This window comes from Phallusia mammillata, chromosome 8, assembly GCF_965637545.1.
Source record: "Phallusia mammillata chromosome 8, kaPhaMamm4.hap1.1, whole genome shotgun sequence".
Taxonomy (NCBI): domain Eukaryota; kingdom Metazoa; phylum Chordata; class Ascidiacea; order Phlebobranchia; family Ascidiidae; genus Phallusia; species Phallusia mammillata.
In genome coordinates this window covers 19,352,925-19,364,470 of record NC_137259.1, presented here as the reverse complement: position 1 = coordinate 19,364,470, position 11,546 = coordinate 19,352,925, and the positions used below count along the sequence as shown (strand labels likewise).

The following is an 11,546-nucleotide window of genomic DNA, read 5'->3' as shown; positions in this document are numbered from 1 at the left end:
ATAAACAACCCATGTAACATTACACTTCAGTGAATCGTTCGTTCAAATAAACTATATCTATATGGTGAGGACGTGTCTAAGAGCACCATGTTAAAATATTTTGCTCAATAAAATGGCAAGACCAGCTGCACAGAAGTAAAGCTGAGCTGTGAAACGTTTTCAGCAATGTCACACATGTTTGTTGTTGAAGACACACTACCGAATAAAACTTAATATTAGATGGAAACATTTGGAGGGTTCAGCTCAGCCTGGATTAGTGACCGGCACATCAACAAATATAAAACCAATAAATATTGCACAAATGGAACTTTGTGTATTCAAAAAATCCCAAACAACATAGGAACACAGTATCAAAGCCAACCTTGGGAAACGATTGATGAGCTATGACGTGCACGCCGGGAGTTTCCCTCGTGGTACTTTACCTCTTCACTTTCCGACATTAACCTTGAACGACGTTTCATTCTCACTATAGGGGATTCCACGCTATGTCGGTGAGTCACATGACCTGGAAGCTGCAGCTGATTGGTTGAGACATTGTCCCTTGGCGCGTCATCGTGGTTGTCATGGCGAGCATTGTTGTTGAAAAACGTCACAAAGGTAGGGCGACTTAGGTGGGAGATTGAGAACACAGTGTCGTTGAGCGTTTCGATTCTGTTGCTTCCTGAAATTTTACGGCAACAATTTCTGACGCGAAGTCCTCCCTGCCACAAGATGTCGCGCATGGTGCGTCGATACGGTCGGTTGAGCATCGCGATCATCAGAATCGACCACGTTCGACCAATGATAACGCTACACGTCATAAACATAGAAGCGCCGAGTGGAAAGGGAGGCTCCCATTGGTCGGTTGGCGAGTTGACGTAATCCTGATAGGAAATGCTCTCTATGAGGAAGTAGGAGTAGTAGGGAGTCCACGAAAACACAAACAATAAGATCGCGATAATAAACACAACAGTCGCTTTCCGACGTCGAGCTTTCGTGTTTCTACGTAACGTGCTCTCGCGCAACATCTTGCGGAAATGAACAAGTGGTTTCGTGTAACCCTGGACCATCTCATCAGCGCCGCTAACGGCCGAAATACGTGGTAGATCCTCACCGTTGGATGGCGCCACGGCGTTTACGTTCGTACTTGTTCGCGATTCGCCTGATGAGCGAACGGTTACTCTCCGTATGTTCCGCACTTGTTTGTAAGCGATTCGCGTGATGAGAAAATAGGAAATTATGACGACACAGAGTGGAAGCAAGTAAAATAGAACGCACGCAGCTATGAGGTAATTGAACAACAACCTCCAATGTGGACTGCAACGAATCCCAGATCGGATGTCGACCACCATAAAACCTACGTGGATCTGTTGACCTGTGTCCGTTAGAGCCAGCAGAGAGCAGTTCGTACTACCCACTAGCGGCGCACCTGTGTCTGTTAGACTACAGTTGACCGCTAGTGGCGCTGTTGTAGAGTTTGTCGCTTTTCCTAGTTCTGGAACGCCGATGTGCGACTCGACGAGCACGTACATTGTGACGTAAGCGATGGTAACAGAACACCAGACCGCGAGTTGGACTCCTGCCAGTCTCCATTTCGAATCAGGGGCGCGATTGCGGAACGACCGTGTTATGATGAAGTAGCGATTGAATGAAAGCAAAGCTCCAAACCAGGATGAAGCTGACATGAAAATCGAACCTAGTAATCCGAAAACTTCACAAAACACTGGTGGCGCCTGGAAACAAATAACATCAGTTTTACGGTGAAATGTTGCTGCTTTCAATCTGTATCAGCCCTTGTTACATCGAACAGAGCGTTTGTTCGGTGCGTTGCAGTGAATGTTTACAACATACGCATCTGACAGTGTTAGTTTGTTTTCGTCCATGTTTACCAACCAGCCATACAACGCGGGCTGTTTGTTAAACTCACTGTTAAAACGGGAAGTATAAATGGACGATTGCTATGGATGGACGATTTTAACGACCCCCGAGCACACTCCCAAACAACAGCAAACCCTAAAACAGTAGATTTCGATGTAAAAAATAATTCTACGCTCACTTATCATAATAAACCACAAACAGCAACAAACAAATCAAACTACCTCAGATGGAAAAAAAACTGGTCGCAGCGACTGAGCAGTTTTCCGAATTTATGCGGCCAAATCAGCCATTTCAGATTTGGTTTCGGGCAAATAATTTGTTCCAAACCGACCAAAAACGGATTGAAAGCACAAAACGTGACCATTTTCGCCAAAATGTACAACAGAATCGAACAGCGCAATACCCATAATTAACTAATGTAATTTTCAGATTATTATCATTTTTTCCACTCCGGGCAAAACGATCAGTAATTTATTAACGGACTGATAACAACAGCCAAAGCAACTTTAAAACTTCCAGAATTAATGCAATAATGAAACACAACTTTTCTGTTGTTGTAACACTACTGTTTGCCTGGTTGTATAAGTTTTCATTTTATGCCAAAGTGTACCGTACAACTTAGGGTGACATCATAGACCTTTCGAATTTATTTGTGAAAATTGTACTCAGCACCAGTAAAAATCATTCCAGTTTCCCATTTACTCTGCTGGATTACTGTCACGATTTAAATGGACGCCTAATAGCGCCATAAAACTCGAAGGTGGTTGGTTAACGACAAGTCACGTGCTTATCGTCATGTAAGCAATGAACAGCAACATTGTAGGTTCAACAGGTTTGCCTCGTTCTTGAAAAACGTAAGAAACACGAAAATGCGAATGTGGGTGAAAATTTAAATGCTGAACTGCTGATACACGCCCAAACGAAAGATGTAAAAATCTAATCACTGTGCCTTAAACTAAGCGTAACAAATAGAATTTTTCACTAATTTTGTTTCCCAACCTGTGCCAGCTGACTTAATTGTTTTGCGACGACCTTTTGCTAAAAACGCGTAAAAACAGATTTGCAAATGCAGACAAATCGCGTCTAAAATCATAACTTTGTTGGGACAATATGTTACAAATGTACAAGATACAAAAAGCAATCACTAAAAAACATTCCAACACCTTTAAAAAGACTATTACGCACTATACTAATAAAAACGAAGTTTCCATTACCTTATTAACGTCGTCATCAAATATAAAGAAAGTTGGTAGATTACAAAATATTGCTGTTCCAATCCCGCAAACGACCACAGCAAATAATAAACTCTTTTCTGATCTCGGGAGTCGGTTTCGTCTTCGAATTTGTAACAATGCAAAAAGCGCGAATCCGTTTATTGCGACACAACTGAACATGAGCACGCAAGCGATAGCTATGCTGCTGTTCATAATAATCCACGGTTTGAGTGCCTAAAAATAAATCCTTCACAATTATACGCCAAGAACACACTTACATAATCAGCATTGTTTCGTAACAAACAAGTTCTTTAAACAGAGCACAATAAGCAACGCTTTACAAACTGAAATATTTCACAAACTAACATTAAACTTCTTATTTATACACTCTTACCAGAAGGAAGCCACAACGAAAGTAGTTAAAAGATTCAACGTCTCACAAAGTTTAAGGCTTTTCCACCATAATGAATGATCATCAGCTATTTGATGGCCTCCCTTCCACCAGGTTCACATCAAACTAGTAGAACTCGGTACCTCGAAATCTCACCAATTTTACGAGTTTACTTTGTTGGTTGGACATTAAATCTTTGCCAGGTGACTGTAAAGCATTTCGCTGGAACGGCTCTCCGAACTCGCGTTGGCCTTCGCCAACGTTTGCACGACTATAAACTATATTCTATGATGTCACAATGTATGATTGTTAACACACAAAGTTTTGTGAGAATGAGTTGTGAATTGTGACGGCCACGTTTTAAATTTGATAGGGAAAATGCAAAATTTAGAGGTTAGCAAATAAAATCTCTGCTTCATAGCAACAAGTTCATATAATTCAATTGGGTAGCAGGCACTTTGTGTAAACAACCGCAGCAGTTTTTATTGCTTTTAAAGTCCATGGAAAAAACTCAAACACCTCAGCGCAATTAACAAGGATTTGCATTTGTTAGTAAAGCAATTATATACAAATAAATAAAGGGTGAATACATTTATATTAGTAGACTGCTAGCAGTTAATTTGTAAAAACAAGTTTGATTATACTTTTGGGACAGTAGACAAATAAAAACAAATAAGAGAGTGTTACATTCTTAAACAGTTCAACGTAGGTAGCACACAAAGACTATGGCTTCAAGAATTATCAACCAAAAAAAATTATATGGTTGTTAAAATTTAGTTTGGATGAACTGCCATAAAATTGCAGCCAACAAAATACACCAACAAATAAAATCAACAAAAATAACCTTGCAACTACAATCAGGTAGGCAATTAAACACTACTTTAAATTTTGAAAAATAAAATTGCATATTCATGTAACAATAAGGTAATCTCTTTGCCTTTGGCATTTTTGTACTTCACAGGTAGCTAAAAGGGCAGCAGCTATGAAACTTATATGTCAGTAACAATTATACTATATCAGTAAGGCACATAACCGAGTTATGACAAAACCCATCATGGCATTACAGTGAGATTATGATACACAAATATTCACTACAACAAGCAATGGTCTTAAACCCTTCATAAACTTTTTCAGTGTTTTTGTTTTAACATTAGGTACCAGCATATTTAGTTCACAATTACACATTATCTCTAATCCTCCTTGATCAAATCTCCTATTCTACAGTTAGTGAACTGAGATATAACAAAGAGAAACAAAGATATAACAATAGACAATTGACAAACTTGAAAGGAACCATTCCATGAAAGTGATTGTTGCATCACAGAGAATGGAAGACCTGCTAACATGATACCAATATTTCCCATGAGTGCACAATATGCATGTGATGACCCTGATCAAAATGTTGTTTGTTTGAATATATATATATATACTGCTTGTTACTAGGGATGTTCAAAGTAGAACAATTAGGTATTCTAGAATAATTGATGCGAATCTAGAATATCGAATCCAATTCTTATATTATTTTTGACTGAGCAATCATTAATCTTGACTACAACTAAAGTAGACCAGTTTAATACATTATAAAACATATTTTTTATTTATAATGCAAAAAAAGAACCAAACACAACAAAGAAAAACACTGGAAAAAAACTTTGCACAACTGCATTGAAACTAAATGACCCAAAATCCACTAAGCCAGAAAAATAAAAAATAACTTTTACACTTTTATTTAGTGATTATTATTGCCTTCAGTAGAAGTAACCACGTTGTAAGCATGCTGTGGTAATTTGATTTGTTGATGGTAGAGGTCTGACATAGACTCCCTAGTGTACTAAAATATAACGTTTGTTAACCTAAAACAACTGCAAAAACAGGCACTCTAGCAAAGTTAAAACATTGGGTGATGTAAAGTTGGGACATTGGGTGATTTTAAATTCCAATTAAGCTACCAGCGATTTTGCAACACAAAATGTGAACTTTGCAGCGTGTACTGTATTTTTATGTTCGTATGGGGTTAAAAAATGACGCAAACCTCACAGTTATGGAATTCCGTCACTGTTTTTGCAATATTAACAGACAATCCCATGCTTTCAATCACTACCTAACGCCATCACCGTTAAATTTTTGTTGTCTCGGAAAAAAGTCGGAAACAATTAGATGCTGGTAAGACGTTGCAAAAAGTCGCCGTATGTCATTTAATGGCATAAGCATAATCACGTGATCAGATGCGTAACAAGTGCGCTAATCGTTAATTGTGCCTCCAACGCACAACCGTCGCTATGGCGTTGTTATAGCGACTCGTGACTTGCCGTTATAACGTTGTATAGCGCTTACTGATTTGACCGCGCGATAAATTTGCTGTCTTTGCAACTGGTACAATGACCGGGCGTCGACGTAAAAAAGGTAACACATGTGTTTACATTTTTACCAACGGCGAGAGCACACATTTATATCGGTTCCAATTACCCGATATAAACGGCAAAAATGGATTCGAATCTAACTGGATTCGAATCCAAAGGATTCGTTATTCTACTTTGAACATCCCTACTTGTTACATTAATTTGAAACAAATGAAACATTTTTTAAGTATAAGTTGACTGACAAAGTGTATTTTACCTGAGATATCAGCAGCAGAATTTTCAATTGCTAAGACTCCAACCAAATTAATGATGCTGTACATTGAAAAACCAATACAAAATCCAGATATTGAAAGACTCATTTTCTGGGCTTCAGCATCAGTGATGAAGTTGGAGAATGAAAGGAATGAGCCAAGCAAAACAACATGACATGCAATCAACCAATTGTGTCTGGGTTGGCCCTTTGGTGTAAATCCATTCACAGCAACAAGTCGGTCACTTATTATACCTGCAATGGAACAAATATGCAAATAATACACAAAAATGTCCTAAAAATGCAAAACTTGATTGGGCAACATGAATTGTTTTTAAAAGTTTTTGCATACAAACTAGTCAATTATTTTAAGAAACATAGTTAATCAGTTGCACCAATCAAATTTGCCATGTGACATGGACAACATCAAGAAACACAATCGAAATGCACATTGACTAATCTTTGATTATCGCCACACAATTAGGAATCACAAAGGTCAATGTCAGGGGCAATTAACACCCCCAAGGTCATACCTGACAAAATGCTTCCAATCAGGCCTCCTATCTCAACCATACCCATGAATGAACTCGATAAAAGTTGGTTGGAACCTTTGTTCTGTGAAACTCGCAATTAGGAAGGCGAAAGTTTAAACGCAACTTAACTGCATATATCACATACAAACATGCAAAGTCTACAGACAAAAAATTAAAACCCAAACTATTTTGCAAATACATATAATTTCCGTGCAAACCATACAACGTTAATAATTTTATAGCTAATATGGCCTAACACAATTAATTCATTTTAACACAACTGGGCTTACCTGAATAAGATACAAGGAAGACCAGTTATCCACAACCCCCTTCAGAAATAAACTCATCAAAAATCCAACACACAAAACATAAGTATAGAAACTTGAGAAAATCCGTTTAATGGTCATCTGTTTAGCTTTTTTGTTTGTTTCTTTTGTTTCCTTTTCCGGTTTCGCTTCATTCAGACTTTCATCTCCGGTTATTTTTGCCAGCGTCAAGCCAACGTCCTCGGGATGATCTCTCAACACAAAAAATGCAACAGCTGCAAAACCACATGACACTGTCCCACATAGAGACATTATCATTCTCCAATTTCCTCCATTCCGATCAAGCACGTATGCACAGAGGAGAGGTCCAATACTGGCTGGAACGTTCATGCTTGTGCTAAGAAGACTCCACATGCTTCCGAAAATTTTAGGCGAATACCACCTGACAATAACACATAAACATATAATGATGAATGCTTTTTAATGCGCGTTAACTTTCAATATAATTTTTCTTTGAATTTTTAAAAACTATTTCATCTCTTATCACCAGCTGTGCTGATGATATCTTGTTGGTTGAAACAGTGTGCATTTTCTGCAGCTGATAATTGTCTAATTTAGTAATTGTTTGATTTAAGAGTGTAGCAAACATGTGAAACATAAAAAACACAACATCCTTAACTTACCTTCTTACAATTTTTGCACATGCTGGCCATCCAGGACCCTGCATAAGTCCATTTGCAAATGCAAGAAGGGTGAAATACTTTGGTTCGGAAATACTGAATGCCACATTTACAATGCCAGTAATGAAGAGGCCAGATGCAAACATCAAACGTGGACTTAGCTTGTCCGCCAACATTCCACATACAAACTTGCCAATGCTGTATGCCATAGCAATGGAACTGACAATTTGTCCAATTTCACTCATTGTCATTCCTTCGTTTTTGACAACAGTGGGAATAACAAATGAGAACGATCTACGGTTGAATATATACATCATGTACCCGGTGTACATGCATATTAGGAAGGTCCATTGGTACGGTGATGTGAGCCCTAACATTGTTCCTGAGTAGTATGGCCTCCCTTTCCTGCAAAAAATGGATACTAAATGACCCAACAGTCCGACACAGACACACTTCTTAAACTAAGTTATATAATAAAAAACACTAAGAATGCAGTGAATAAAACTATGTTTGTTTTATGATTTACTTGCACTACCAACATAAGCAGGTTTGGCATAACCGCTGACAATGGAATAGCGAAGTTTGCAAGTTGCAACAATGCTCTTAGTCTTCGCTGAGTTAAATTTGCATAACAAAAACTGAGCTATTTATTTTACTACGTCACATATATTTGATTGATAAAAATATCATTATATTCTAACATGTAACAGTAATTTTTCTTGCACAACAAATACGTAAACAGCACAAACAAAGTTTGACAGACGTCAACAACAACTCAACAAACAGTGAAGGTGAAGGGCAGCCAAAAACCCCCTTCACGTTTTCACACGCTTGCTCAGTCAAGCTTGACCTTTCCTCAGATTTTAGTCACTTTATTGCAAAATAACGTTTTGTTGCTTTGTTTTTTGATTGTACAAGAAATAAATATATTATATTGAAACAGCATTGTTGCTTAACTAATAGCCGAACAACATAGCAGAAAATATATCAAAATAAGAAGAATTTTGTCAATTGCACAATCATTGCGCGACCATGAAGTAATGTATTTGATATTTTTATTCTAATTTAGATTGCTGATTGCATCATTTTGATCCCTTACACAAGATAAAAAAAAACTAAAGTTTTAATATTTATCCTGAAAACGACTTCCAACTCACGCTTCCAGTCTGGTGCTACTGACGAGGATAAATGTAATCGTTCTTTTCGTGGAGTTTGCGAAGAACGTGAGTCGAAATTTTTCCTTCATAAGTTAATAACAAATATTTCACATTGTACAGCCACTAAACCATCGAAAGGCACAATTTTTTTAAAAAAAGTACTGTTTCACAAAATTCAGCGTTTTATGACTAAATGTGATTTCACAGAGACAAATATTTTGTGAAATTAGACAAAACAGCCGATTAGCCATTATTTCCTACTTATTGGTGGCCCAAAACTCTTTTGTGTCCATATAATTACCATGTGTTTATTTACAGAAACGACATAAAGATGTCTGCACATTTGCAATGGATGGTTATTCGCAACAATTCTTGTTTCTTGATGAAAAGAAACAAAACACAGTTTACTAAAGAACCAAATAATCTGAAAAACAAGAACAGCTTCAGGTGGGTTAAACAGGCTCAATAGTGAAAGTATTTATATTTGGATGTCAATGAGTGTACAAAAAAGCCAGGAATCCTATACAAAATTATCTATGTGGTTTTGAAGCACAAAACAGCCACCATTTTTAGAATATCTAATGGTTCATCGTTTTGTACTCATTGTGTTAAGATTCAATGGACTTGTTCACAAGAAAACTGTTGGAGTCGAAGCTGCTGAAAATGGCAAAGGAGTTATTCTTATCACCAAGAAACCAAAGTGTAAGTTTCTTGTCCACTTTAAGGTGTTGGTTTTGTTGTTGACAAATGAATTGAGTCCTTTTACACCTACGCGATCGTAAGAAGACATACATGCTTTGTGTGTTCTCCGAAGCCGTTTTGCGCGGTTTGTCAGGATTATGTAGGTTCATTTTACACATGGGACCTTGTTATGATTAACCCTGTAAGCACAAAAAACAACTCTTACAACTGCCTGGCAAACCAGCAGTTCCTGTAAAATATTGACTTTCTTGGTTTTCTTTCCAAACCAAACTCACCTGTCATTTTGTTAATTGTGATATTATGAACCAAAGTTTGCCCGAAAAAAATGTTGATCTCAACAGTAACTGACTACTCATAACTGTATTGGTGATTTGGCCATTCTTACTTTCCATTCTGTGTCAAGTGACCTATTGGGCTAAAAGGGTGCATAAAATAGCCATAAGAAGTGTTACAACAGCACATGCATTTGGGTGGTCAATGGAACGCTTCAAAAACACTGACTGAAAGAAAAACTGATTTATTGCTGTTATAAAACTTTTTGAAGCCTAAAATCTTCCTTCAGTTCGTCAACTTTTTTGATCAACACCAAAACTGGGCTTTCCACCACGTTGCTGTAACAGTGCCTTGTTGTTGGTTGCATTTGTTCTGTTTTAAACAAATAATGGTTTATAATTTTTTCTCTTGCACAATTTTATTTAACTATTACAGCTGTGAAGAAGCCAGGAAAATCATTAAACCGCGTCACACTCAGCCGTGGGTCGAGAAAATCCCTTCAGTCCATCAGCAAAACCATCCGCAAAAATCGTTACAGGAAGGATCTAAAGATGGCAGCATTGAGACGAGCATCTGCGATACTGAGGAGTCAGAAAACCTTGGCAAAGTGATCCAATAAATTGTGGACATGAAAATGTGAAGTTGTGACATTTGTTGTAGAAAGAAGTTCGAGATTTGTAGAGAGTTTCAACCAACCTTTAGGGTAAAAATTATTAATACATGGCGGTTGAAAAATGCAGTAGGGGGTGCGAGACTGTCTAGTAAAGTGAAAGAATTCAACCTTGTAGAGCTCTTCTTGCATTTTTGTTTCGACAACCTATACAGCTCTAAGTTTGATATTTGCTTGACAGCAACAGCTTATACAAAGTACGGATTTGTCTGAATCCCAAAGTTTGGAAACGCAGGCACATTTCACAATGATCATCCACTTCAAGGTTACGGCTTAGTTTGGTCGTCTTTCAGTGCAGAGCAGATCAAGGCCAGTCATATTTAACGAACTCTGCATATGTAACCGGTTAAGTAAATATTTTATCTCACATTGCATCGGGCAACCTTACTGTGCAAAATCTAAACATTAGCGAAATTAGGAAAATGGCACTGATGTGTGACGTCGCAAATGAGGCATTTTTTAGCTGAAACTGAAACAATATGACGATAAAACTGAAAAAATGATGCAGCACTATTATCCTATCACGTGATTGTAGCGCAATGTTTACAAAGTGAAGGGAGATTTGAACGCGAAAATCGATCGATTCATAAACGCAGCTCTGAACGGAATTCACTAAAACCCAATGGAGAAACTGATCAACTCAACCAAGCGCTTGTTTGCAAACCAACATTTCAAATACGGATCGTCGTTTCTGACGTTTATGGTGGTTGCATGGTTTGGATTGGTCGAATTTGCGAAGATTAGATACGACTTAAAGGAACATCAGGGAAAAGCTGCCGAACTGGATGAAAAGGCCAAAGAGTTTGGTTTGGAACGAAAACCAAGAAAGTCTGTTGAAGAACTTTACCTAGAAGTTGTTGAAAAACAAAATCTTGATGAATGGAAAAACATTCGAGGTCCGAGACCCGGCGAAAATTCGAGATCAATACAAGAACAGCAAAGATCGCAACAAGACTAAAAGAAATTTGTCCTCAATCTTCAGTTCAGCGACAATATTTTTGAACTTCTTGCACTGTGTTACATGTTTTGTGTATTTCATACTGACTGAACTCCTGGTCCATTTAGTCTCTTTTCATGTCCAAACTTTTTATGGGCACACGTTCTTTTACACACTTAAAAAATCGGCCAATAATAAGAATTGTGTCTTATTTCAGGACTTTGAAAACCGGAGTAACGTACTAAATATAGAATGA

At 37.7% G+C, this 11,546-nt stretch overlaps 4 protein-coding genes across 4 annotated transcripts; 2 read left to right on the top strand and 2 right to left on the bottom strand.

Annotated features, from left to right (window-relative positions):
- Positions 1-291: 291 nt before the first annotated feature.
- LOC145203705 (uncharacterized) lies at positions 292-3,854 on the bottom strand. Its single transcript, XM_080075981.1, has 3 exons — positions 3,466-3,854; positions 3,072-3,305; positions 292-1,712 (listed from the first exon to the last, which is right to left on the bottom strand). Exons 2-3 carry the CDS (start codon positions 3,282-3,284, stop codon positions 351-353), a joined length of 1,575 nt encoding a protein of 524 aa, XP_079932107.1. The 5' UTR covers positions 3,285-3,305; positions 3,466-3,854; the 3' UTR covers positions 292-350.
- A 65-nt stretch (positions 3,855-3,919) lies between these two features.
- On the bottom strand, positions 3,920-9,068 carry LOC145203706 (glucose-6-phosphate exchanger SLC37A4-like). The gene is made up of 7 exons (XM_080075982.1): positions 9,010-9,068; positions 8,709-8,791; positions 7,555-7,956; positions 6,896-7,313; positions 6,606-6,687; positions 6,079-6,327; positions 3,920-4,852 (listed from the first exon to the last, which is right to left on the bottom strand). The coding sequence occupies exons 1-7, from the start codon at positions 9,049-9,051 to the stop codon at positions 4,653-4,655; spliced, it is 1,476 nt and encodes a 491-aa protein (XP_079932108.1). The 5' UTR covers positions 9,052-9,068; the 3' UTR covers positions 3,920-4,652.
- Positions 9,040-10,318, top strand: LOC145203712 (large ribosomal subunit protein eL28-like). The gene is made up of 3 exons (XM_080075986.1): positions 9,040-9,155; positions 9,322-9,410; positions 10,119-10,318. Exons 1-3 carry the CDS (start codon positions 9,040-9,042, stop codon positions 10,292-10,294), a joined length of 381 nt encoding a protein of 126 aa, XP_079932112.1. The 3' UTR covers positions 10,295-10,318.
- LOC145203713 (cytochrome c oxidase assembly protein COX16 homolog, mitochondrial-like) lies at positions 10,319-11,509 on the top strand. Its single transcript, XM_080075987.1, has one exon. The coding sequence runs from the start codon at positions 10,976-10,978 to the stop codon at positions 11,309-11,311; it is 336 nt and encodes a 111-aa protein (XP_079932113.1). The 5' UTR covers positions 10,319-10,975; the 3' UTR covers positions 11,312-11,509.
- The last annotated feature ends 37 nt before the right edge of the window (positions 11,510-11,546 follow it).

Excerpts from the sequence above, each read along its gene's own strand:
- LOC145203712 (XM_080075986.1), top strand. The coding sequence starts at position 9,040 with ATGTCTGCACATTTGCAATGGATGGTTATTCGCAACAATTCTTGTTTC. Across the intron at positions 9,156-9,321 it reads AAAAACAAGAACAGCTTCAG|ATTCAATGGACTTGTTCACA; the intron begins GTGGGTTAAACA and ends CATTGTGTTAAG. Across the intron at positions 9,411-10,118 it reads TATCACCAAGAAACCAAAGT|CTGTGAAGAAGCCAGGAAAA; the intron begins GTAAGTTTCTTG and ends TAACTATTACAG.
- LOC145203705 (XM_080075981.1), bottom strand. The coding sequence starts at position 3,284 with ATGAACAGCAGCATAGCTATCGCTTGCGTGCTCATGTTCAGTTGTGTC. Across the intron at positions 1,713-3,071 it reads TTGATGACGACGTTAATAAG|GCGCCACCAGTGTTTTGTGA; the intron begins GTAATGGAAACT and ends ATTTGTTTCCAG.
- LOC145203713 (XM_080075987.1), top strand. The coding sequence starts at position 10,976 with ATGGAGAAACTGATCAACTCAACCAAGCGCTTGTTTGCAAACCAACAT.
- LOC145203706 (XM_080075982.1), bottom strand. The coding sequence starts at position 9,051 with ATGTGCAGACATCTTTATGTCGTTTCTGTAAATAAACACATG. Across the intron at positions 7,957-8,708 it reads AGTAGCACCAGACTGGAAGC|GAAAGGGAGGCCATACTACT; the intron begins GTGAGTTGGAAG and ends CATTTTTTGCAG. Across the intron at positions 6,688-6,895 it reads CTTCCTTGTATCTTATTCAG|AACAAAGGTTCCAACCAACT; the intron begins GTAAGCCCAGTT and ends CGAGTTTCACAG.